This window comes from Hydra viridissima, unplaced genomic scaffold (genome assembly GCF_058129835.1).
Source record: "Hydra viridissima isolate aposymbiotic clone 2 unplaced genomic scaffold, HvirCarnegie_v1 scaffold_12, whole genome shotgun sequence".
NCBI lineage: Eukaryota > Metazoa > Cnidaria > Hydrozoa > Anthoathecata > Hydridae > Hydra > Hydra viridissima.
In genome coordinates, this window is record NW_028324311.1 from 10,582,527 (window position 1) to 10,609,980 (window position 27,454).

At 27.4% G+C, this 27,454-nt stretch overlaps 2 protein-coding genes across 5 annotated transcripts; both read right to left on the reverse strand.

The window, feature by feature from the left end:
- Positions 1-986: 986 nt before the first annotated feature.
- Positions 987-11,170, reverse strand: LOC145193649 (potassium voltage-gated channel subfamily A member 10-like). 3 transcript variants are annotated; one of them, XM_090068026.1, is made up of 5 exons: positions 10,985-11,170; positions 7,679-7,793; positions 2,217-3,471; positions 1,917-2,088; positions 987-1,135 (listed from the first exon to the last, which is right to left on the reverse strand). In XM_090068026.1, the coding sequence occupies exons 1-5, from the start codon at positions 11,034-11,036 to the stop codon at positions 1,080-1,082; spliced, it is 1,650 nt and encodes a 549-aa protein (XP_089924152.1). In that variant the 5' UTR covers positions 11,037-11,170; the 3' UTR covers positions 987-1,079. The 3 variants fall into 3 exon arrangements, with proteins under 3 accessions (XP_089924152.1, XP_089924153.1, XP_089924154.1); XM_090068027.1 differs by lacking the exon at positions 7,679-7,793 and having other exon boundaries at positions 10,985-11,141; XM_090068028.1 differs by lacking the exons at positions 7,679-7,793; positions 10,985-11,170 and adding an exon at positions 8,856-8,968.
- A 374-nt stretch (positions 11,171-11,544) lies between these two features.
- On the reverse strand, positions 11,545-27,008 carry LOC145193801 (putative ATP-dependent RNA helicase DHX37). Of its 2 annotated transcripts, none has more exons than XM_090068024.1 (31): positions 26,651-27,008; positions 23,514-23,617; positions 22,985-23,412; positions 22,726-22,796; positions 22,348-22,502; positions 22,166-22,261; positions 21,683-21,723; positions 21,484-21,539; positions 21,243-21,356; positions 20,928-21,110; positions 20,577-20,773; positions 20,149-20,251; positions 19,599-19,685; positions 19,381-19,488; positions 19,262-19,308; positions 19,089-19,166; positions 18,612-18,708; positions 18,397-18,462; positions 17,708-17,765; positions 16,739-16,887; positions 16,257-16,304; positions 16,025-16,087; positions 15,679-15,835; positions 15,455-15,522; positions 15,140-15,192; positions 15,009-15,060; positions 13,558-13,672; positions 12,940-13,077; positions 11,957-12,125; positions 11,783-11,880; positions 11,545-11,710 (listed from the first exon to the last, which is right to left on the reverse strand). In XM_090068024.1, exons 1-31 carry the CDS (start codon positions 26,933-26,935, stop codon positions 11,631-11,633), a joined length of 3,564 nt encoding a protein of 1,187 aa, XP_089924150.1. In that variant the 5' UTR covers positions 26,936-27,008; the 3' UTR covers positions 11,545-11,630. The 2 variants fall into 2 exon arrangements, with proteins under 2 accessions (XP_089924150.1, XP_089924149.1); XM_090068023.1 differs by having other exon boundaries at positions 22,922-23,412.
- Positions 27,009-27,454: the final 446 nt, after the last annotated feature.

Here is a 27,454-nt window from a genome sequence, read left to right on the forward strand (position 1 = left end):
AGCTGCTTTTTAAAATTTAGATACTTAGTGCAGCTATTTTTTTGAACAGAAATCGGCCTCTTAATTTCCCCCTCAAAAATGGAAGATATACGGCCGTGAATATACTAGGCCATGGGTCATCTTTAGCAGGTTTTACAAATAAAATAAAGTGTTGCAGATTGTTAACGAATATAGACTCATTTATCCAACAAAAATCAAAAACCGTAGCAATCATATCGCTATTACAGTCTTTAACCAACAGTTCGTTCATTCTCTTTCTTTTGAAGATAAACTTTAAACACATATACCGTGAGGGGGGAGAATTTAGTTTAAGACAAGGATCGGAAAAGACATGAAGACTCATCAAATTGTTTTGTAAATAAACGATAAAGCGGAAAGAAGAAAAGTTAAAAACAACGACTGAGAAAAGACATACATATGGAACCTTATTCAAACTGCCATTTAAATGAAGAATGAGTAAGTATCGTACCCAAAAACTAATTAAAAAAAACTATAAAAGTTCGAAAAATAGAGTTTTATGGAGAGGGATACGGAGTTTTATAGGGAAGGAAAGTTTTACCGAGTTTTACAGAGAAATAAAAAGAGAGTTTGTAAGAAATTTTTAAGAAGAATTTTTCAGAGAGAGAAAGCGAGAATTTTTGTGGTTAAAGAATTTTTGGATAAACAAGAAGTTTTATAAATGAACAAAAGAGAAAAGGAAGAAAATTGTGATAAACACAAGAAGTAAAGAATTTAACAGAAGTCGAAGAAATATTCTTAAAAGATAAGTAAATGGAAGTTTTGGCCGTTTCTAGTAAAGAAAAAAAGAAGAAGAATAAAAGAGGAGTAATCGTTAAAGACAGTATTAAACACTGTAAGAAAAGTAATTATAAATTAAAAAAATATAAATTATTTATAATTTTATTAACGTAATGAATAAAAGAGTGCTAACCATTGCACACAAACAGAACGTTTATTGAAATATATTGTATACTAGAATTTACAGAGGACGGTAAATACAACCTTAACCCTTTAACAATTAAACCTTGCCCAGTCCTAACCAAATAGTCCCCAGACCTTACTCTCTATTTCTACAGCAACTAGCAAAGCTCTAGAATACAAATTTCCAGAGCAATAAGAACTCCATGTAGGTGATCTAAAACAAGATTGACAGATTTTGAAAAAAACTTTTTTGAAAAAACAAAAAAAACAAAAACAAAAACAAGAAAGGAAAAAAAACTTGCTAATGTGGAAGCTGAAAGAGGAAACCAAAAGAGCAGTTCAGAATAAACATCATGACTATTTTTCAACACACAAAATGACTATTTTTAAGATGTTACTCTGTTGCACTAAGGCAACGATATAAGTTTTGATCAACACAATTTGTGGCACAAAAAAGTGGAAAAATCGGACAATTGTGTTGCTATTTAAATATCAAAATTGCAACCAAAAAACCTTTTCCAACACAATATGGTAAATGGACTTAGTTTGGGATTAGAAACAAGTAATTGACTTAGTTTGGGATTAGAAACAAGTAATTGTAAAGGATACTCACTGTTAGAAAAAATTAATATTAAAGAGATGCTGTTTTAGTTCTGTTCTCGATTATAAGAACAGAGCCTTCAAGTTGCTAATAATTTCAATAAACGACACTGACTTCAGTAAAATTAAATACTATTTGATTTTAGTCGGTTTGAAGAAAAACTGATCGCTATTTACAATGTATGAACAAAAAGTCACATACTTATACTTTTAAAAATTAAGTTAATTATTTACTAAATAAAAGTGGCCTCAGATTAAACTTGCAATTTTTACACAACTTTTCAAATTGATATTGTTACTGATTTGATTGCCATTGGTTCTTTTTTTTTCTTGAATGGATCAAGAATCAATCATTAGAACACAAAAGAATCATAAAAGAACTTTAGTTATTAAACCTTTACGATCGAGTGCATGCTCTTTATTCTTTCCATTTAAACTTGATCCGCTTCCCGTTAGAATTAATGACGTGTTAGTCAGCATTTGTAGCGTATCTTTCATTGGCGCCAGTTTTCTATTGAAGTTTTCTCTTTTTGATATTTCCTCTTCTCTTGCACGCCTGTCATGCTCCTGTAATGAATAATAAAGTTTGTAAAAAAAATTCAATTAATACAAGTAAACTGGACTCAAACTAAAAGTTTCATTTAAGAACAATTAAATGATAATGGATAATTTTAACGAACAATTTTTCAACATACCACTTTGTAGAAGTGCTCAAAATTACTGACAATGACTGGAACGGGGAGAGCAATCACTAACACCCCTGAAATGGCGCAAAACGTTCCAATCATTTTCCCAATAAGAGTTGTTGGCACAACATCGCCATAACCAACTGTAGTCATGGTGACCACAGCCCACCAGAGGGAGTGAGGAATGCTTTGAAAGTGGGAATTCGCTTTCCCTGATTCTGCAAAATACACTGCGCTTGCAAATAAAATTGCACCAATGGCAAGAAACATAAATAGCATAACAAGTTCCTCAAAACTTGCCTTGATTGTGTTAGCTAGTACATGTAGACCACGTGCGTGCCGAGAAAGTTTAAATATTCTGACAACGCGCAAGACTCGAATGACTTGAAGAAATATAATGTAGTTTGCAGAACTTTTAGCATCAAAAGCAAATCCTAGATAAAATGGCAAAATGGACACTAAATCAATAATGTTCAAAATAGTGCGAGCAAACAAAAGACGGTCTGGTGCTACAAGCAAGCGCACAAGATATTCAAGTGTAAACCAAATGTTACAAATTGAATTAAGAACAAGCCACGTGGTTTTCATATGCTCTCCTTCTTTATAATCAGGATTTAAAGAAGGAATTGTTTCAATGCAAAACACAACTATCGATAGCAATATGATTAAGATGGATAAAATTGTTACAGCTTGAGCTAATCTTGAAGACTTTGGGAACTCAAACATAATCCAAATTATTCTAAACCAAGGATTTGTTGGAAACTGCAACTCTGATTGGCAGTGCTCCGGGTTATCACCACTCTCAAAATGCAATGCGTTCTCTCCAAGCTCAAAAAACATTACTTCTTGAGTAAATATTTTTTCTGAGACTGAGTCTGGTTTCTCGAGCATTCCACTTGATTGGTAATAGTTTAAGATACCATTAAAGGCCTTCCTATGACGATCGAAGAAATACTCACGTGTTACTGGATTATAAAAATGTTTTCTTTTTTCAGGATCACCAAGTAAAGTATTTGGGAATCGCTCGATCGTTGTTATATACGTTTCGTATCGTTTTCCAGAAATATTTAAAACAATTACATTCTCCCCTGAGCTTAAACCACATTTCGGTGTCGCTTCACAGTTCCTTATAGGAGAATTGCATGCAGAGCAGTTACTTAGCCCGGGGGATTTTAACTTTTGGCTAAATAGCGGTAAACTTTGATTCATAGGTGTAATTGAACGCAATTTAACATCACTTTGAAAATATCTATGGTAAATGCACCTAAATACACAGAAAAATTTTGATCACAATTATTCTTTAGCAAACTGAAAAAGATTTTTTGAAATACACTTGTAAATATGCTTTTTTAAAGAGTTTTTACAACTCAAACGTTTGACGATGTTAAAAATTTTTTTTAGTTTTTCTAGTTTCAAGTTTAATGATTCTGAACCGGAGACGGTCAAGTTCTTGTTTAAATAAATGAATCGTTATTATTTTATAATTTGGCTTCTGAGCAGTTGTACACAAAGGCATTCACACATATTTTATAAACAGATTATTTAAATGATTTTTTAAAGAGAGAGATTTTAGTTTTTAACACTAAAGACATTTATCATTTATAACTTCAGTTTTGCGGACCACAAGAAATACATTTGTATGACTAAAAAATAAAGCGGTTTCTCACAATAAGAAATAAAAGGTAGAGTAGTAGTAATTCTGTCTCATTAGCAGATCCTTGAATTACATTTCAGTAAAAAAAAAAAAAAAAAAGATAAATTGACATGGATTGTTATCATTTTTTTTTACATCGATAGCAAAATAAGCAAAGTATGTTTAATTAACAGAGATCCATACACGGATATACGTGTCCTTTAAAGTTTGATATATTATATTAAGGTGGAAAACCCCTCAGAAATATGAAATTTTTGAAAAAAAATATTATTTTCTTGTTTTGTGCAAAATTTATCAGAGAATCACCATCTGAAAACAATTTTTGAAAATTCGCTATAGATCTTCATTAAAAAAGATTTTATTGAACCCCAGTATTTTAAGCTTCCTTAACAACCGCCATAACAACGGCAATTTTTTTTGCCTTAACTAAAAAATAGTCCAATTTTACTAAACAATAGTCCTATTTTTTTATATGAAAAATATATCTTATCAAGTAAATTGTATTTTCCATTGTTCAAAACAACTTGAGTATAAAAACAGTTACTGGAAAGCTCATAAATATATCATAAATCTTCTATAATGGCTAAGGCTTGCAGAGTTAAACAAAAAGCTACAAATAATAAAAGGAAAAAAATAATTAATGTAAAAAAGAACTTAGTTATAAATAATTTTGATATGGATGTAAATATGGAATCGAATATTGTAGATATGAACATAAATGTTACTACAAGTGTTGAAGATGTAAATGTAAATATGGGGAAACCAGTTGATTTTAACTTTGTTAATTCTGATGAAATATGTGCTTCTGCTAGAAAAGTTAAAAAAATTTCGTCATCAAGACCAAAGTTATCTAGTAATATAATTTCTGGATCCTGTTTTTAGATTTAGAAACTCTAAACTCTGTAGTTTCTACCCTTAGATGTCCAGAATGTATGTCATCTAAGTTGTTTCTTTCTGAAAATGAAAACAAGAGAATTGGTCTAGCGTCTTGTCTTTATGTTAACTGCTGTGTATGTGATTATTCAAGAGAATTTTATACCTCAACATTGAATATACAAAAAATTTTTTGATATTAATACCAGGGCTGTTTATGCTATGAGATCATGTGGTCAAGGCTATTCTGGATTCTCAAGATTTGTCTCATTAATGGACATGCCTAAACCAATGACTGCTAATAATTATAATAAAATTGTTATAAAACTAACTAATGCAGTAAAATCTGCAGCTGAAGACACTATGATGGATGCTGTTCAAGAACTAAAAGACTTGAAGAGTGATCTTATTTTAAATTCTATTCCAGACCATGTGCCCAATGTTATTGATGTTGCACTTTGATGCAGTTGCCCATTTTAACATTGGTAGACAAGCTAGTGTTTTGTTTTAGAACTGGAAAGTATTTAATTTAAGACCTGGAAAGTATTTGTTAGAAGGATGTTGGAAAATTAATCAAAAGCGGTTATACTTAGCCATATATAAAAACACAGAACGAGCAAAGAAACACAGACAAGTAGTTCGTGTAAAAAAGAAGAGTCGATATGACAAATTTATTGAAAAAGAGCAAAACCCATATCAAACTGGTGCATTTTAAGATTTAACTTTTTTTATTATATAGAGATTTGGATATTTATTTACACTATTTTGAAATTTTTTATGTCAGCATTTTTAAAAGCTGTTTTTCTCAGATGTAGAGTTTTTAAGACGCCGGCCAGTATATCTAAATAACTAAAAGTGGTGTTAAGCTAAAATTTTAAGTATGAATTTGTTTGATTGTCTTCTGTGATTTAAACGTGACAGATTTTTTTAAAAATTGAATCCAGTCCTTAAATCGGTCAACAAAGTCATAAAATTCGGTCAAATTTTTTACATGTACTTTGGTCCAATATATTAGCCTATTAAAAATTATTATGAAAAATCTGCTTCGTTCATATCACAGAACTACCTTGTTAGAATAAGTATGCAAAAAAGATTTTGTTAAAATTGTGTATATCTTTAGATACATTGGCCGGGGTCTTTCAATATTTTGGTGTTTTTAGCACCTGCTACAGCTACCATTTTATCCAAAAAAATTTTTTTTTGTTTTTTTCAGTTAATTTTGTTATTTACTTTATGTATATGAAGTTAAATTTATAAAATATTGATATTTACTCAAAAAAAAATTTTCAGGGGTTTTCCACCTTAATACATATTTTTTTGATTACATTTATTCTTTGAAATGTATGCTTTTAGGGAATCTAAAATTTACTTTGGTTATATGTAAAAGATTCGAACAAAATAAACTGTACGAAACAAAATAAACTGTACGAAAAGTAAATACACAACGACTTACACTATAGAGAATATTATTTCAGACCCCGGATGATACTTACCGTATGAGGATATTATTTCAGAGGCTGGATTGGTTAAACGAAAGAACAGTTATACCAATCACGTAATAAAGATTAGTTAAATAAAAAATTGAAAAAAAATGTAAGTTAGTTAAATAAAAATTGAAAATTTTTAGTTAAACATGACAGTTTTCTAACTTAGCAAGCAAATCGTACCTCAGTTTAGATAAATCTTTTAAATATAAATCTGACAAGCAAAGTAAATATTGCAGCAAACAAGGAACCTTTTACTCTATTTGTTTAGTGAAGTTAAGGAGGAACAAGCAAAGAGTTGTTAACCATTTTTAAATGAGGTTGTTGGATCAGAAGAAAGGAAATTTGAGTGTTACGATATATTGGATTAAAATGAAAAGAAAACAATACCGGTTGTAAAACAATGAAACTATACATTTAGAATGCTTTTAGGACGCAAAATTCGAAAATCTCATTCAAAATTCTTAAACTTCAAGTTCCTTAAAATCGCGCAATTTACGAGAGCCGTTCATTCAAAACAAATTTCATTTTTTGATTTTTTAATAACTCGGTTGTTCGTGTTTTTTTAATAACTCGGTTGTTCGTGTTTTTTAATAACTCGGTTGTTCGTGTTTTTTTAATAACTCGGTTGTTCGTGTTTTTCTAATAACTCGGTTGTTCGTGTTTCAAAAAAAAAGTTTCATGTTAACAAAATCTTTTAAAAGATTTGAACGACATAAAAGTTGTTAAAAACTGCACAGTATAACTTATCCTCTGTATTTTTATTTATTCATTTTTTATTTTCTTTAGTGCTGAGTTTAACAATCTTAATTTAAACTATCGATTTTTTCAATAGTCTTATTATTGTATTTTTAGTTTTAATGATTAGGTCAAGATGCTGAGTTAAATTTTTTTCTTAGTTTTAAAGAAAAATAATCCAAATAAATAGAGTTACTAATATAATTAATCAGAGAACATTAAAAATTAAAGTGTTTTGAAGATTGCACTTTTGTTTTGAAATCAATTTCATCTGTTATAAACCAATGATCATATAAAGTCTTCCATTATGGTAGCATCCCAAATTTTGAACTGTAACATTTTTATGTACTTTTACTTTGTTCCAACATAATATCTACTTTGTTCCAACATAATATCTACAAACAACAGAAAGTATCTGACAAACATTCGTATTGTCTATTTACCAAAACTTTTAATATGCAATACTGGAAATCAATCTGAAACAGGAAAATGTGATTTTAGACTTAAAAATATGATTTAAAAAACTGCAGGTAAAAAACCTATTCAAAACTGTATTAGTAACTATGCAGATACCTGAAATCAAAATTATAAATGTAACTTTGTAATGATCGATGATAAAAAACCAAATGGTATTTTTAGAACAAGCGCCCCAAATTCGTTAAGAGTGATTTAATAACAAATTATGATAGCGACACAAAAAAATAAAAAATAAATTTCCAAACTTTATTGAGATTTTGCTTTGATTTAAACAAGAGCGAAGCGAAATTGAAACGGCTTCAGTGTTTTGCGACGCTGGTTTATCACAGTAGCAAACTCCGCAACTTTTGATTCCTCTCTCTAACATGAATTAACAAAGACCCTACATTATTAGCAATTTCTGATGATATTTTTTTAAATAGAGTGTTTGCAACAAAACTTAATTAGTTTTTGGTAAAAACTAATTAAGTTTTGTTGCAAACACTTTACTTCAGATTTTTACTCTCAGTTAACAAGCTACTAAATCTATTGATCAAATTTACTTGAAAAATAAAAGGCGGATACCGCAAAAATAGGAAACTTGACTGAAACACAAACAACCAGTAACAAACCTTTTATATGGCAAGTTGCCAAAAGATCTGATAAAAGAAATCAATCCAAAATGTAAAAGTTGTAGTTAATAAAATTTTTTAAAGGGACCAAATGCAAATCCCTTTAAACTTTTAAAACTGAACGAGAAACTATCAAGTCATCATTGAACGAATATCAACTCATCATTAATAGTGGTGGATGCTATGGATTCTGGTGGATATCATAAGCTGTTATAGATACTATAAGCTGTGATGGATATATTTGTATGAGGAAACATTTAGTGGGATAAGCATGTATCAGGTTCCTCGGTGGTAGCTTTATTGCAAACTTACAAACTTTTTGTATGGCAGTGTTACTGATTATAGCATGGTATTAAAATAAATCATAAACAGTTAGTGACGTTCAACAACCAGTTTAACAAAAAAAACCCTCAACAAGACCTTAGAACACATTACAACAAAAGGTAAAAAACACTGAACTGCTAGACTTTCGAACCTAAGTTTAAGTTTTCAGAAAGCCTTAATAGAGCCTCTAACATAAAGATATTTAAAAATGACATCTTTAAGATTTACATTTACGGAGTTATCATTTTATATATAAGAATTATTCAATCCGTTGTTGATGTTATTGGTATACATTCTTTTAAGAATATAAAATGCTTTAGTTTTTAAAAACCGCTTTCAACATACCCGCTTTATATACATATCTATAAAACTACTAAATAAAATATTCATACAAATGAAATTCAATAAAATAGTAAAAAAACATGAATAAATAAAAAGATTTGTAAAAAATTGTGAAATTAAAAAAGTAAATACAAAAATATTTTACTTTTAAATATTCATCAAAATTTTTGATCGTTTACTTTTTCTTTAAATTCTTTTATGCTGTCGATTTTGAGAAGTTCAAGAAAATATTAAATTTTTTGTTGAATTCGATTTCACTTTTTGTATTTTAAGAAGCTTATTTTGCGTAGGCTGTAAACACGCGTTTTTTTTTAGCTAATTAGAAAAAAACCCTATAATTTTTTCAAAGTGACGTCCCCAAATTTAACGTCATAATTTTTCACAGTGACATCCCCAAATTTAACGTCATATTTGAACTTGTATTTTTTTCGACCATTATTTGGTCACGTCTAATTGTGATTGGAAGTTAGCAAATTAAAGAACAATCATTTGAGGAAAGCTTGTGTCATCATCTACAATTAAATACAATCGGAAATACAATTTAGTGAATTGTAAATTCGCTTTTGCCATTTAATTTTATGAATAATAAAATGAAACAGATGAATAACTAAGGGTTCCGTCATCAAAAACGCTTCTACTTCACCATCCGAGTTAGCAGTACGCGCTAGCAGAAAAAATATCCACATTGTTACAAATATTTAACTGGTTCTCGACCCATGCTCCTTTCAACAACAAGAGTAACGTTTTTGGCAACTTTAATTACTAAATTACGACATTTTAACGTACTTCATTATAACATCTTGGTGTACTACTAATCATATTATAGTTCAAGATACCATATTAGGAAGTTTCTTATGAAATAACAGAACAAATGAATTTTATTCGTCAAAACCCCAACGAACCGAATACCTATTTCTTAAATTTGACACAAAAATACGTCGAAATGACGTAAAACAACATTGCTACTTACTGTCAAAATGCAAGAAAGAACTTTTTGTTTTAGTAGATGAAAAAAGTTGTTTTGCGTGGTGAAAAAAATAAGAAGTAAGTTTGAGAAGTTCGACAGTTTTTGCAGAGTGAGAGTTATTTAAAGTTTTTCACAATGAGAAATTTTTAAGTTAAGAAAATCGACGATGTTGAGAGTATCATACTTGTTTGTTACACTTCTGAGAAACAAAAAGATTCATTGTATTTAAAAACCATCATTTTACATAAGATATATATTTTATTGAAATCTACTCTTTTGCTTTCGTTAAATAAATCATGATGCAGACAACTTTATTTACAAAGACAACTTTCTAGTCTGCAATTAATTTTATCAATTATTTTTTTCAAAATATTCAAAAAGTTTTTGTTTTTTTTATTCGAATCACGAGACAAATTACTGTTTTCTATCAAATCATAAAAATTATCCAGCGTCAAGGTAACCGTTGGATTTATTCTGATGACAATAACTTTCCCTCTCGATCAAAAATTTAACGCCTTTTACTGATCTTTTTTTTTTTTTTTTTTTTAAATGCATTCTTACAAAGCAATTTTTTACTCGACAAGCATTTAAACTTTAACAATAGAGCAGAAATTAGTTTTCATAGCATTGCTGGAGGTTGTCTTTAACATTAATATTTTTATTTTACAAAAGAGAAAAACAAAACAAAAAACAGCAGGATGACGGGAAATTAAAAAACTTTTCGAACTTCTCAAACGCCTTTCAAAAATTTTCTTGTTAATTATTTATAATTATTTTTGTTATCTTGTAGTTAAAACTTGGTACATATAACATTTTATTGTTATCTTGCTATTATTCACCTGTTGTTGTTACAGCTAATGCTGCTACGTAACCGCAACTATTTTCATCTTTTGGGACCTCTAATACTACTTCTACATTGCTGCCACCACTGCATACTACTACTGCTCCGATAAATGACTCCATTATACTAATATAATCTTTCTTAACACCGCTACATCATTATAATCACAAGAATCAACTTCAACGATCACTACTCCTTATTGTAGTTATTAATCTTTCATTTAGAAAAATTACATTAAATTGTTATTTTTAAAAAAAAATTTTAAAGGTTTTAGTAGAAAATAGAAAGTAAAATATACAAGAAAAAACAAAACAAACAAGAAAAAACAAAACAAACAAAAATAAACAAAACAAACAAAACATAAAAAAAAAAAAACATAACATTCAAAATCCTAAATTGAATAAAGTTAAGAAACATTATAATTGACAAAAATAAATGAACAAAATTTTCAGATTTGAGTACTTACTGTTCCTCAAGAAAACTTTCGTCCATTTGTATTGCGCACTGCCGCGTTTCATGAACGTTGATTGCCCTTCATGAAACTTAATTGATGAAACGAGGTGAAGTAATTTCCTTCTCAAATTTATTTGATATGATGCATTATGAGATTTACTTTTAAAAACAGCCCGCCAATAAAAAGTAAAAAAAAATTTATTTTATTCGTTAAGTTTAAAGTTTAATGAAAACTTTATTAAACTAGTAAAATAATTGAGAAGGCTGTAAAGAATTTCTTTGTGAATATTCACAGTTGGATATAAAAATTTCTTTGTTTTTTTTTTTTTTTGCTGTAAATTATTACCCTTGAATATTGACAAACTTTTGTTCAAGAAATGTGGCCAGTTGCTCCGCGGTTGCCACTCAACTGTTGCATTTTCATTTTATAAGAGAAGACATCGACGTTCGAACAACATTCTTTATTTAAATAATGGCGGCGATAGAATAGCGCGTGGTGAGATTTAAAATGAGCCTTTGTAGGGATGAAAAAATAAATCATAAATATCACGCAATACGAAATGAGATATCTTATTTGAACTAAATACGAATTTTATTTCTGCATAAAAAGTGCTAATAAATATTAGGGAGATAATTAGGATGGATACAAGATAGCAATCTCATTTAAAATAAGACCAAACAGCTTTGACTTCATCATGCTTGGTTTCACTAACCCACAGCAAATATTCGTTCAATAAATCTAAAAATAACGATAAAGTTAAAACAAGCGTAAGTGTAGTATTTTGAGAATAGAAATATCGTAGCTATTTACATAATTTATTTTTCTTCCAAACTTTGATCAATTTATCTTTACTATCAACATTTTCTTGCAACAAGCAATTCAACAACTTTTCAGTTTTCGGCTGCAAACTAAAAAATAAAACTAAAATGACACATATATTACGAGGAACACGTAGAACAAAGATGTGTAGAAATATGGTCTTACTGTGCCCAGCTTTTTATCATAATCGAGGCTGGTGTCACCAAATGATCAGTAAATTTTGTTAAGCTACCGATGACCCGGCCTTCTAATAAAAAACGAGCGAACCAACGATATTTTTCTAGACAGTTTGGATAAACGAGAAGTTGCGAAGAAATCTTCCACACATGAAAGCCTATTATTTTTACGACAATTCATATAATACAAGCAGACTTATACATAAATATGATTTAAATATTTTTAAAAATTAGACAACTTTTAACAATAACTTTAAACTTTTTTTGCACATTTAAAAAGATTTGGGACTCAATACAGTAGTAATAGAAATTTATATAAATATAAATGTAAATCTATTTAAAATTATATATTTAAAATTTTTTTAGATAATCATATTATTTTGAAATGTACGGTTCGAGGTTTAGAAAAAGAGGTATAAAGACTTATGTAGATAAAAAGCGCTCACGGAACAAATCGGACCGATGTGTGATATCAATTAATTCTAAACACTTAATCATTACAAGGTAGTATTTCTATAATGTGAACTCTGAATTTCCATTAATGGAAACGTACTAGTTTACTAGTAAACCAATTTACTGTATTTTATGTAAAACTCGTTATTTGGCTTTCGTTTCTAGATCTCCAGTGTGCTCTAAGCAAAAAACTGGTTTCATACTTTAATTTCTAAAGCGACTTAGTTAAAACCATAAAGGAGATAAAATAGCTATTTATGGCGATAACTATCAATTATGTATTTTCTTTATTTCGATTCTTAACAAAACACTTTTTCTTTACCGTTCTTTAAGGATATTAAACTGAAAACTGCGTAATATTTGCAGCTGCTCTTCTTCGATTTCTTTAAAAAAGATTTCATTTAAACTCAATAAATTAAATTTTTTGAATATTTCAGCCAAATTCAAAAACAAAGCCATAAAACCTTTTATTTGAACGTTAAATTAAACCATGTTTAAAATAACAGCGAGCAAATGTACCGTAAGTGCAAGTCATGTAGCATTTAACCACTCCTTCATCTTCATCGTAAACTGGGGGGATATCTTCCAGTGGTTTTGAAAAATGACACATATATGGGGCATAGATGGGCAACCATTCTTCTTCGGTAGATATTACGGCTGTAAGAGACAAATATTTAAACTTTTTTAAACTTTTCACCACCATTTACAGTAATTATTAAAAAAAAACACGTGTCTGTTGTTTTTGTTAATCTTAAAAGCTAAAAAAAAAAACCATTCTGAGGCTAAATTTATCGAAATGTAAAATGTTTTATTTATTTAAATCTAATTTAGAAAAGTAATACTATTATTCTATTTATGGAACAATTAAAAACTTCTTAGAGTTTGCGTATGAACGACAACTACATAGCAAACTGTACAAGATTGATATTTTGCAGAAAATGTGTTCTTCCTTAACAGGCCTGGAGTGTGCTTAAAGTCTTTGAAATTATTCTACTTTTTAGTTTTATAAGTTAAGTTTTATAAGTTACTCCAAGTTTAATAATAAAACTATTAAACTATATATTCAGAGATATTAAAATCTTTAAACCTTTTTTAAATATCATTCTACAAAAAATGAGCAAAAAAAAAAACACCAACATTTCATGTATAACTTGCTGGTCTCAATAATTTCTTGATAAACAATAAACTCAGGCAGTTTTGTAAATAATGATGAGGTTGGATGAATGTAAACAGGTTCATCTGAAGAGCAGCACTAAACAAGCAACAACAAAAATTTGCTGATACAAAATATCAAATAAACTAAAACTAAACAAATGATCATTGAAAAATAATCCGAAACAAAACTAAACGTCAAACAGTAAAGAAAAAACAGAAAAGAAAGCAGTATTATAGGATAGATTTTTACCAATAATTGTGTAAAACAAACTCAATTTTAACCTTTAACCAAAAGATCACTTTTAATGTTTTTCTCACAACTTGTGACAACTAAAAATCCGGACAAACTTTGTAGCTTCAATGTCTAACAATGTTTTTATAATTTTATAATCCTACCTGTTGCAAATTTAATTCTCTACGATGTACCAGTCTTTATTTTTTAGAACTTAAATAAACATGTCTAAAAGCCTGAAATAATTAAGAGGCACTCCGAAAAGAATGTAGGCTTTTTTGGATTTGCATCCAAAAGAGGACAAAAAATTTATTGTTAATCATTTTTGTAAGAAAAATGTCCCAAAATCCACCATCTATGATATACTGCAACCAAAGAAGAACAATATAGGACCAGAACGAAAAGTTGGAAGTGGTCGGACTGCAAAAAAAAATGCCTAAGTAACAGATGAAATGCATAGAAAAATCGATTAACAAGAAGGGTGGTGTTTCACAGCGTAGCTTAGCCAAGAGATTCAATGTTTTACAGAAGTATTTATCCAAAATTATCAACGAAAAGACGAGCAATCGTTATCTTAGAAAAATTTAAGCGCCAAAAAGAACGTCAGCTCAGAGAGCGGCTGTGCATCTTAAGTGTCAAAAATTGGTTGCAATTTTTTGAAAAAAATTTGTGATCATTGACGACGAATCATATTTTCCTTTAAACAACACCGACCTTTCTCGCAATGCAGGATATTATACTTCTGATCCCGATGCAATGCCTAATAGGCCAAGCACAAAAGTTGATTTGGGTCAAGCAGTCGACAAGGATGTGTACATTTCCAAATGTCTGGTTAAATTAGAGGTTCATCAACAAAGTTCACAAAAACAACAAATTGTGTCCAATCGAGGATTTTCGGACTGAAATTAAAAGATTGAGGTATGCAGAAGATCAATAAAATGAAAATCTCTGCTGACTAAGAAATCGAATCGAGTATTGTGTAAAAAAATCGACCTAAATGCTTGGGGCAAGTACTTTCACAGGAGCTTACTGTGTTTGCCGAAATGGACTTATAATCAAATATATATATATTTTTTATTTTGTAAAATACAAGTTTCTTTTTACTATGCTTTTTAAATTAATAAAATTGAACTCCGTTCAAGAGATCATTTTCAAAGTTTGTCTGGATTTTTAGTTGTCACATAATTTGAAACCAATTTACCTTGTAAGCATTCTTTACTTTAAGCGATTTGGCTTCTTCCAGAGGAATTTTACTATATAATAAAAAAATTGCTCATTGCATTTTACCACATTCAAATATTTTAAGTTTCAAATACAAAGTTTAACACAAACCGAGCAACACGGTCACCAAAACAAGAGAGAACAATTTTTCGTATTGTTGTTGCCTAGAAAAAAAAATCAATATTATCTTTGCAAGAAAAATAAAACGATTTGAAAATTCAACAAAAAATTTGATAGTTGAAAACCATAAATTTAAGTAATAAGTTTTTTTTACAAAGTAAACATTTTTTAGCTAAAAGAGTTTTTAAGATTTTTAATTTGCACATACATACATCATGATGAGGAGGATGATTATATGTAATTTTTATGAATATTTTTAAACTTAGAGAATATTGATGTATACTACCAAAAGAAAAAATAACTTGCCTGATCTTCTGTAGGAGGATTCATTTTGGGATCAATAAATGTGCCTGCTGATCCTTCCACAGAGTGCACTACAAAAAAAATAAATAACATTTTAAAGCCTTAAAATATCCTAAATATATATAGAACAAGACAACAAAAATATGACCTGAGCAATTTGAATAAAAGGTTTCAGGATAAAATTCAATAAACTATTTAATGTCAAACAATAGTGAAAATCAACTAACCTGCATTAGTTAGTTGAGAACGCAATTTTCTAATCTCTAACAAAGCTTTATATCGAAGTCCATTTTCTTTGCAAAACTGCTCTGTGCAGCCAGCATACTCACATGCACCTACAGCTCTTAAAATGACCATCAAGTCACCAAGTAAAGCTGCCTCTCCCTTTTAAGATGAATTTTAAAAATAATTGTTGCAGTATGCAAACAATATTTACAATTTTGTTCATCTTTTCATCATCTGGAGCTTAAAATTCAGTTTAAAAGTTTTAAGTTAATTGTTTGGGAAAATTAAATAACTGTAAAACTTTGGATAACTGTAAAATAACCAGGACATTCAATAATTTAAACTTACGGTACCAGCCCAACTTCTTCTTGCTATTGTAACCATTTGTTTCCTTTTCTTAAGATCATCCAGCTGGAAAAATTTTAGAAGCAGATGACATTTAGAGGTTTATAAAAATTTGTAACTATTACACACATCAAAAAAATGAGAAAAAGAAGTTTTTTTAATTCCTTGAACATTTATTGTTAAATTTAATACATTTCCTACAGTTTTCATTCAATAACATAATAACATAACAAACCTCTAACTCTGGCTGATTAGAAAAGTCAATATCATCAGTAAATATCTCCTAGAAACACAACAAAAAATTTATTTTAAAATAACAATTTAATTTAATACAATATTCTATTTATAAAAAAGGGGTTTCAAATTAAACTTAAAATGTTTATGTGGAAGAAAAAATTAGGATATTTAAAAAATGATGTATATATATATATATATATATATATATATATATATATATATATATATATATATATATATATATATATATAAACAAAACAAAGATAAGTGAGAAACTATCGAAAAGCAAGCTGTTAAGTAATAATATTGTTTAAGTTTAAAAAGATGTTATATTAAGATTTTTGCTGTAACAAAATTCTGAACAAAGTGAAACTGCGCTGACATTAATCATAGTTATGACAAAAACTTATGATTTTTTATCAAAAGTACTATTTAAAACTTGTAAACCTGATTTTTCACATTTGAATAAGATAAAAGTACCTTGACAGTTAAAGCTGCAACAATGGCAATTATGAATTGTAAACAGCCTTGTTCCTTCATTGCTAGCAAAATCATCTTTGAAAATCGTGGGGATACTGGTATCTTAGACATTTGTTTTCCCAAAGCAGTGATGACAGCAAGGTCATTTCCTAAGTAAAAAGTAATAACCCTGCTAAATGTAACAACCCTGCTAAATGTAACAACCATGCTAAATGTAACAACCATGTTAAATGTAACAACCATGCTAAATGTAATAACCATTCTAAATGTAATAGCCATGCTAAATGTAAATTTGCTGTTGACTTAACATTGATCTATTTTGTGTATATTATTACTAGGTATTATTGTTACTATTTATTTTTGATTTAAAACCAAAGCAATTTTGTAGTAACCAAACTTAAACCTTACCCATTCAAGTTTTTCATTACAGATATGTAACCATATTAGAATTTACTATAAAGTTAGAAATATTTACTTTCTAATGGATCTAAATTTGGTTGATAGAAGAAAGTTCTAGAAGTTGAAAAAATAAAAATTGGATAATACTTTGGAACCAGCCATATGAGAGAGGATTTCTTTGAGAACATTACCTTTGTCAATTTGTCGTTAAATTAATACAATTAGCAATTAATTTAAAAACTTATTTAAAGATTTTGCAACATTATTAAGAAATAGCTATAAAAACATTTAAATAGAGAAGAAAAATTTCATTAAATAATTTTTTTTATATTTACAGTTTTACTTTTTAAAAACTGATTTTTTTGTAAATTATCTTTTTTTCTTTTTTTTTTTTTACATATGTTAAAATCCCAAAATATTATTTCTCTTTACAAGATTACAACATCAACTTAAAAGTAAGTTAAAAATTTTGAAGATACTTTTTACAATTTTTACAATTGGGTATAAAATACCTTTTATTATTATTTTATACTTTTATTACCTTTTATTATCATTTTATACTTTTATTACCTTTTTTTGAAACCTGTTTCTTCAGAGCTCCAAGATCTAATAAGATTTTTTCTGCAGCCTCAAGATAATAAAAAATAAAATTAAAAAATTTATAACTAAATTAAATACAAATAAAAATAGTAATATTTCAAAACAAATGGAACTTTTATCTAAATCTTGTTAAAATTTATAGCAGCAGTGCAAATTTATCATAACTTTTTCAGTCAGATTAATAATTCAATTTTATGTAAAATGAAAAAAAAAGAGGTAACTATAATAAAATTATAGTTAAAAGACAACAGGATGGCATGTAATAAATGCAATATTTCAATCAAATCATTAATAACTGTATTGCTGGGACAACACAAAGTTACTTTGTAAAAAGATGTTGAAACCAGTTATAAGTTGATTTGTTAATGATAGCTTTTGCAGATAAAATTATGCCTTTAAATTGGATGTAAAGCCGATGTCCAACAGAAAAATCATCCCAAATACACATCAAAACTCATAAAAACATGATTTAACACAAGTAAAATACAGTAAAGCAATTCACAATCTCCTGACTTAAATTCAAATTTCTTTTATGATAAACCATTTGTTTAAAATGTCAATCAAAGTTTTTGGGAAAATTCACAATGGTTTAAATATCTAAAGGATTTGTCAAGATTTTTTGCTGCAAAATAAAAATAAAACTATGATTAAAAAAATACTTGTAGAGCTTTAATATCAGGTGGTGAAGGAAATGGAAAATTCACAACTTTGTCTATACACATGGCCTAAAAGTAATGAATAAAAGTAATAAATAATTAAGGAAATAACTAAACATAAGTTTTCTTATGAAACTAAATTAACTTAATAAAAATAACTTTAACTTTAATAAAAACAGTAAAAATGGTAATGCATTAGCTAAAAATAATTTTACAACCTTCATTTGTAGAAGAAGATCATCAACTGGCCTACGATGTATCTCTGCTTCAGAAAACTTGTCAAATTCATTTTGAAACACTGCTGAAGAAAAAAGTCTAGAAAAAAACTCAACAACTGTTTTCTTATGTTATGCAATATTAGGTATAGAATAAAAAAGCAGGAGTTTCTACATTTTTTATAGCAAACTTGACTTGACAAACTTTTGACTTGACAATCATATTAAAGCTTCAGTTTTAAAACTTTTTTAATTGGATTCCATTTCTTACTTAAGAATTTTTTTTTTTTTTTCCTAAATTTTAAATATGTTTACACCTTAAACTAAACTTTGACTTTTTAATTTATTTATTTTACTCTTTTACCCAAACTAAGATATAAATTTCTCAATTTTATTGAGAACTTTTTATTATTAGGGGGACATATCTCAATTTTATGTGGTTTTACATTCAATAAATAATAGCAATAATAAAAAAACAACCTGTAACAGTGACCAGGACCAACACGACCAGCTCTACCTGTTCTTTGGTCAGCTGATGCCTTTGAAGTCCAAGTAATCCTTTATAAAAAAATAATAAAAGCTTTTTAATTCTTGGATCAAATAAAATTTCAATATTATTAAAACTACTTGAACTCATAGAAAAATAGTACTACCTAAAAGTAGACATCCCAGTTATTTTATCATAAAACCTTTTCTTTACCTAGAGAAGAGAGGAAAGGTCAAGGTTTCTATAAACCCAATAAGGTTGAAGTGTTAAATGAAAAAACTGTACCTTGCCACAATCAACAATATATTTAATTCCAGGTATTGTTAATGAAGTCTCTGCAACATTTGTTGCTACAACACATAAACGACAACCAGGTGGTGTTGATGAAAATACCTGTAAAAAACTTATTCTTTTTATTAAAAAGAAGTAAAAAAAAAGCATTGACATGTGTAAGTAAACTAAAAAAAAAAAAAAAAAAAAAAAAAAGAAAAAGAAATACAAACCTGAGCTTGTTTATCGCTAGGCAACATAGAGTATAATGGTAGAACATAAAGTGGAGATGAACAATCAGCAGGAGAAACAAACTCCTCCTATAAGTGGAAAAAGTATACACAATTCTTATTAATCTGATTAATTGATTATCAAGTAAAAAATCAGACATATTTGGATAGTTACAACTTAATATATATATAATATTTAGGCTTTATATAACTTTATATAACTTTTTTAAAATTTTTTTCAATTTTTATGTAACTTTGTGAATAAAATAATGAAATGAAATTAAAAACTGTCAGAAGATTAGCAACCAATCAACCAACCAGAATGTTTTTTGTTCTTTTTTTAAACTTTAACCATTTCTATACACTCCATTTTAATTTTTTTTCAGTTGTTTTTTTTTTGTTGCAAAAACTCTCATGTGAACTCTGTTTAAGGTTTTCTGAAAAATTCTAAAAATTATTTAAACAATTAAATTACATTATTATTATCCAAAAATTATTTAAACAATTAAATTACATTATTATTATCCAAAAATTATTTAAACAATTAAATTACATTATTATTATCCAAAAACTCCATATCTTCATCAAAGAGATCTTCATCATCTGTCTCCATCTCTAAATACTCATCTGGATGCAATTTTGGCTTTGAATCATACCTAAAAAAAACAGCAGTTGAACCAATAATTTAAGATCATTTAATTTTAGAAGAAACTTGCTAGAAACTACTCACTAACACAATTTTTTTTTTTTTTTCTAAAAACTTGTAAGAAGAATAGCTCTTTTACATTTATTTTTTGTAAACTTTGAAAGTATTTAAAACGATTTCCTTTAAAAAGATATTTTAAGTTAATAATTTTCTATGTGTAGAAAAAAGTTGTATTTCTAGAAGAAAATGAAAGCGAGAAAGAGGAAATGTAAAGTAATCTTTTGCAAACTTTTTTAATAAAAACGATTTTGAAAACTTTAATCAAAATTATAAACCTGTCCAAATCTATTTCTGGAAGACTCTGCTTTTTCTTGTTTTTTTCCATTATTGTATTTAGCAAAGTGACAGTTTTAACAGCTTTTGATGAAAAAGAATTCCTCAATTTTCGACACAAACTTTGTACTTCACCTTGACCAGTTAAAAAAACAAGTATACCACCATCAATTTTTAATGTGCGATGAATTTTGCATACCTAAATAAACACAAACTTTAAATTTTAGTAATTTAACACTTTTCATAGACAGTTTTAAAAAATTATATTTTGAACAAAATTGTTGTAAACTTCAAATTTTAAAAAGTAATTTTTTTAATTGTAAAACTATAAATTTCAAATTATAAAAAATTACTTTTTTGTAAGCTTCTGATACATAATCTTCTACTGTTCTTTTGTTAAAATGTATAGTCACAGGGTATTGGCGAGAATCTATTTTTAGTGTAGGAGGAGGAATCAAAAATAAGCGTTTGTTATCAGTAAAATCTTCAATACGGAGAGTTGCTGACATGATAATTAGTTTAAGTAGTTTTCCTTGCTAAAAATAAAAATAAAACATGCAAAGTTAGCAGCATATCAAGTATGTATATACATATGCAAATACATAAACAATATTATCTTGTTAAAATATTACTAAGCTTAAATTTTCATCCTATTATTTACATAGTACCTTATTTCTCATGGGGACAATTCGAGACAACAACCCAATCAAAATATCAGTGTAGACACTTCGCTCATGAGCTTCATCAATAATTAATGCAGAGTATTTATTTAACAAAAAGTCCTAAATTAATCAATATTTTTACTTAGTTGACAAGATTAAACAAGCAACATTTAAAAGTGCAAAAGTGATCCCCATAATAATTAGAAAGAAAAAAAACAACAGAAAATACAGGAATAAAACTTTATACAGTCTCCATTTCTTTGAGAAGAACACCATCTGTCATAAACTTGATTACAGTCTCATCTAACAAAAAATTTTTCAAAAATCTTTTATGTTTACTAAACTTATGGTTAACATTGAATTATTATATATTTAACAGACATTAAAAGTTACGACCTAGGAAAGCATAAATACATAAAAAACAAACTATAAATGAATGCAAAAACCTGTTGTGTTGCCTTCATATCGAATCTGATATGAAACTTTACTACAAAGAAAAAATACATAAAATATAAGAAAAAGTATTGTATTTAAGTAGTATTAGGACAAAAAAACATTAATTTCTATAAGTTAATAGATCATTAATATAAGTTAATTCTTATTGTATGCAAAAAAAATTTAATCATAGAGTAAATATTTATGATAAACTCTGCATATAAAACTTGTCACAAAAAATCTTCCTAAACTATTTATATTTATAAATACTTTAAATAAATATAAATACTTTAGGAAGATTTTTTGTGACAGGTTTCATATGCAGAGTTTGAATCAACCTTTTTAACTTTATTACTAAAAAGTTATAAGACTACTCTAACATTATTAGGCTGCCTCAGCTTATAAGAAAAATTTTACTTATAGAGCAATAAAAATTAAATTTTTAAAATTTTTTCATTTAACAATAATAAGTTCCAATCAAACAAATAACATGCCTTTCTGGTAGACTCATTTCCTGAGCAATGCGTTTTGACATAGAGACTGCTGCAACTCTACGAGGTTCAGTAACACCTATCAGACCGGAATGAGGGCTAAAAAATTAGTTATAAAAATCTTTAATTTAAAAAATTTTTCAAAATAAATGCTTTAAATTCTGATATATACAAAGAAAACAAACCTATGAGTTCCATAGCCAGCTTCATAAAGGAATTGAGGTACTTGAGTAGTTTTCCCACTCCCAGTTGACCCACAGATTATAACAACATCATTTTCTTTAATTGTTTCCATTACAACTTGTTCTTCAGCCAAAATAGGAAGTAAAAGGCGAGCAGCCTATTAAAAAAAAAAAGAATCTCAACTTCGATCATTCTTCATCTTCACAACTTGATGAAAAGAGAAGATTAATGTTATCTTATACAATGTGCAATCATAAAACAAAACAAAACAAATAAAACTGCATGTTTTATTTAAAGCACTTCATTGCATTTAAGGAGAAAAGGAATTTAGTTGGGATATTTTTAGTGCAAAATAAATTGAAAATATTACTTTGACTTACTTGAATATCGGTACTTCTGTTTACTTCAACAAAAATTGGTTTATCAACAGTTGCAATAGTGTTATCCTTAACTAAACAAATGTTTAGAGAATCATTAAAGTCTGATATTTTTTAATCTTTATGACTTTGATTATTTTCATTCTATACAAACATTGCAATAGATGACTCATAAATATAATTATGTGCACACTACAACCTGCTGTATCAACTGAATTGCTTTTTGTAGTACTGATAAAATTTATTTTGCTTATTTCTTTACCAGTTTCAATTTTCTGCTCAAAGTTTTTTGATTTTGTTGAATCCAAACAGTTACATTGGTTTTCTAAGGTATCTTTAAAGTCTTTGCATAAGATCTGTTTGCTAATACTTGCATCTTCAACTTTTTCAGTAATTTCTTTTTCTAAGTGTTCTTCATCACATTTTGATTTGCAGTTTTCTTTTTTTAACTGTTCTTCATCATAATTTGACTCCTCATTTTCTTTTTTTAAATATTCTTCATCACAACTTGACTCCTTGTCTTCTTTTTTTAACTCTTCTTCATCACAACTTGATTCCTCATTTTCTTTTGCATTACTGTAAATTATTAGTGCACTGGAAGATTGTTTGTTTGATTTTTGCTTCCTGTTTCGTCGCCTTTTGGATGTAGCATTGATTTCAGCAGTAGAATTAGCTTCAACAGTAACTTTTCTAATTATAATTATAAGAATATTATGAATTTCTTTAGAAAATAATATAATTTCAAAAAGCTTTATCTTATAATTTCAGTTAAAACACTGCAAGTAACAAACCTTTTTAATGACTCTGATTGGCCTATTTTAGAAGTTGATTTATAAAGAGAGAGCTCTTCTTTGGATACTTGCACATTAGCTAATGATGCCAAAACATCTGCACGCTAAATACAAGTAATATATAATTAATATGTAAACTTATAAATAATAAAACACAAATAATCTACAAAGATTGCTTTGATATGTTCTGTAAACATTAATTTTAAATCAACAAAACAAAAACAAAAAATGATAATTATTGATTACAGAACATATTAAGAATTTGCAAGTAACAAATATCATAAAAGCTGCAATTTTCTGATTTTGAAAACCACATTAGGATATGTAAACCATTATTTGCAATGTTTATTGGCAAATCTCCTGCATTATAGATTATATAAAGTATTTGGAGTAGAAATTTACTTATTAAGAAAATTTTTTGTAGCAGCAGTCGCCTCAAGATTCTATTGCAATTGTTGCTTGAAGAACTATTTTAGTAAATTCAAACTTAGCCCATAGCTTTTTACTATGGTCTTTTAAAACTTCCTATCAGCACTAGGACTTTAATAGTCAGCTTCTTTTTTTTTAACAATTACTGTGTTACAATCACACTCAATGCCAGAATGACATCTTTTAAAAACTGATATTTTAATCGAGCTGAAATATTTTATGAAACCGATGTACATTTAACCGATGTTCTTACATACACTTTATTCCTACATGTCTTTTACAAAAGGAACATTCCAAACATTTTCAGACATAAAAAAACAATACATATGACAAATCAGCAACCTTTTTAATTGTTGATTTATGTCAGAAGGAAATATCATCAGTGGTAAGAATTTGTACAATAATAGAATAATTAGATATCTGCAAATTCTTCTAAAAACAAAAAACTTTGAATATATTACAACTTTTCACTTAAATAGAATTAAAGCTAAAAAGTAGCAAACAATTATTTACATTGAAAAAAAGGATCATATTTTAGTACTTAGGTATCTTTAAAGTCTTTGCATAAGATCTAATACTAATTTTATCACTTATCAATGTCACTAATTAATTTCACTTAAAAAAATCTAATTTTATCACTAATTTTATCACTTAACATTATAAAGGTTTTTATTTCCATCTTTCAATGCAAAATCAGCTCTACTTGTTTATTGTAAAAGATAGTCTACCAGTAATTATTATGCTTGATTTTTTTTTTTTTTTTTGATGAAAGTTGTTTTTTTAGGTATTAAAGCTTATCTTCATTTACGCCCTTCAAACTGTACAGTCATAAACATCTTTTTGTTGATTTTTCGGTTGGTTGAAATTTAAAGTTAACAATTCATAATAATAGGATAGTAATAAAATTTTAACCTCCACATGTGATTATCACATTTTTAAAGTGTGCTATACTATATTTATATTACCAGATGATATAAATATCATATAACTTGTCATGTAACTGCCATACAACTGATCAATGTGAATATTACAATTGATATCTAGTTTAAACGTAATAAAAACAAAATAAATTTGAAAAATACAAAAACACCAGAGAAACGCCCCAGAATGTTTTAATTCAACTTAGTTTTATTTTAAAAAAAAAAAAAACTTTAAAAAAAGTTGCTGAAATTATGTTTCCAGTTTTGTTTGTAACTGAAATATTCAAATTAGAAAAGATATTATTTTCAAAACCTATAAGTAATATTTGGATTTTAATTGACTGTAGCAATCATACAGAAATTCTATGCTAACATAATCATAATTTAAAAATTTGGAACTACAAGCAAAACACTTAAATTACAAGTAAAATACTAGTGTCAGATATTTGACATTTGTAGTCAAGAATTAAACAGCGAAAACCAGCACTCAAAACCAGATACTTAAAAGTTGACTTTGAACTTTTTTGATTTATTTACCTGTTATGAAATAGCTAATTATTTTACAGATTGTATGAGCCATTTGGAGTAGTGTTGTTATCGACTTCAACTAAATTGACTAATAGTCGACTAGTCAAAAGTTTTAAATAAGTTGACTTTGAAAAATCAAATAGTCGATTTAATCGACTATGGGTTTCTTACTAATCAACTAAAAGTTGATTTAGTTGGGTAATCATCCTGACATCCTTATTTTTACTTTTTCACTTGATTTAATCTTTTCAACCTTTAATATTGTTTGATGCTGACCAATTAGTAAAGAGATAACTTTATAAGTAGTTTATCTTGTAAAGATAAATTATTTATAAAGATTGAGCCATGCATAAGAATATCATTCATAGTAGTTTTTTTAATTCAACCAAAATATCTGAACGTTGAACCTAATTTGCTGTATTACATAAACTTAACTCTTAGCTTCTGTATGTAGCACCACTTCATTAATATTTCTCATTAACAAGCCTTTTTCTCATTATAGTGACCAGTTGATGCTTTTTAAAACAAAATGATAAGTAAAGTGATATGGTACTCAGTTAAGGAGGCGAGAGAGTTTTGTATATCTGCCACCCCAAAAAAATTTAGCCACCCCATCCGCTTCCAATTATCTATGCCACTGTTTTTTATCAATTAAATTTTTTGTTATTTTTTGCTTTAATTGTTATGAAAAATGATATAAAATGCCCATTTATGTTTTTTTTCTTTACTTTGTGATTGTAATTTCCGTTTTATTTTGTTTCTTTATTTGATTTTAATTCATCTAATTGATTAGATAAACTAAAACTGAACAAAGAAAATGCTCTTGATATAACAACAGCATGTGTCATTATAACAGTATTACATACCACCTAGTTTTTTTGTTTACTCTCTTAAAGTTCTATTTGTTTCATAGCATCTAAAAAATAAATTATCAAGCAACATTAAAAAATTTGGTTATAATAAAATTTTTATTCAAATATATCGACTAAATTGACTTTTAGTTGATTTAGTGGATTTTAAAAATGTATTAGTCAACTTTGGTCGACTTTGAAAAATACATTGAATCAGTCAACAGTCTAATAATTAGAAAGTCATAACAACACTAGTTTCGAGTCTTCACACAAATAAATGTAAGTAAAGCATGCATTTTTAAAAATGTATTTCTTTTATAGAAATCAAAGATTGCTCTTTAGATGTTTAAATGTTGTTGAAAGAATAGAGTTTAATAAGGAGAAAAAAAAGAAACTCAAAAGCTGTTACCTGCTCTTTCTTTTTCTTTTGATCAACAATTTGCAACAATTTTTTCTTTTGCTTTTTTGTTAGTTTTTTTGTCTTCTTTTCTTTTAAAGAAACAACTTTTATGGCAGGTAATCTTTTTGAACTCAAAATCAACACATTACTCTCATCTCTTGTGCTTTTATATTCTTTAGAATCATTGAATTCTACTATTTTAGCAAGTTCAGATGAACTTCTTTGCAAATCTTCAATGGATTGTGTTGACTTCTGACGAGCTTTTTTATTAAAACTCTTGCTAAGTTTCCCCATCTTTTTTGTTTTTAGTAAGGATAATTTTCTTAAGAATTATTTTCTCTAATAAAAAGTCTTGAAACTAAGTACAAAATTTTAAAATAAGATTTGAGAGCAAAGAAAGGAAAGAGGAAAAAGTAACTTCAAAGTTTAAGAAAAAAAACAATTTTTTTTTATATAATTAAATAATATATTTCAACTTTTACATTTTTTAGAACATCCAAGAACATTAATAGTATTTGCTAACAGTAACAAAGATGTAGTCAAAATAATAATGTTAAATGTGCAATAAACCGCAATTAACAACACTTTTTTTACTTTTAACATTTATAAATGCATATAATATATAAAGTAACAAAAAAAAAATCAAATTTTTTGAGTTGTAAAGGATGTTACTAACACAAAGGTGTATATATATATATATATATATATATATATATATATATATATATATATATATATATATATATATATATATATATATATATATATATATATATATATATATATAATACAAATTTTCAAGTTTTTAAACAT

Bases quoted from the DNA above. Each gene is read 5' to 3' on its own strand.
- LOC145193801 (XM_090068023.1), bottom strand. From the start codon at position 26,935: ATGGGGAAACTTAGCAAGAGTTTTAATAAAAAAGCTCGTCAGAAGTCA. The intron at 22,262-22,347 runs GTTTGTTTTCTT...CTAATTTTTTAG, and splicing joins GCTGGCTATGGAACTCATAG to CCCTCATTCCGGTCTGATAG. The intron at 19,489-19,598 runs GTTTGTATTTCT...AGTTTTTTACAG, and splicing joins CTAGCGATAAACAAGCTCAG to GTATTTTCATCAACACCACC.
- LOC145193649 (XM_090068026.1), bottom strand. From the start codon at position 11,036: ATGAAACGCGGCAGTGCGCAATACAAATGGACGAAAGTTTTCTTGAGG. The intron at 3,472-7,678 runs GTTTGGAAATTT...CTGTGTATTTAG, and splicing joins CAAAGCAAAATCTCAATAAA to GTGCATTTACCATAGATATT. The intron at 2,089-2,216 runs GTATGTTGAAAA...TATTCATTACAG, and splicing joins TTGAGCACTTCTACAAAGTG to GAGCATGACAGGCGTGCAAG.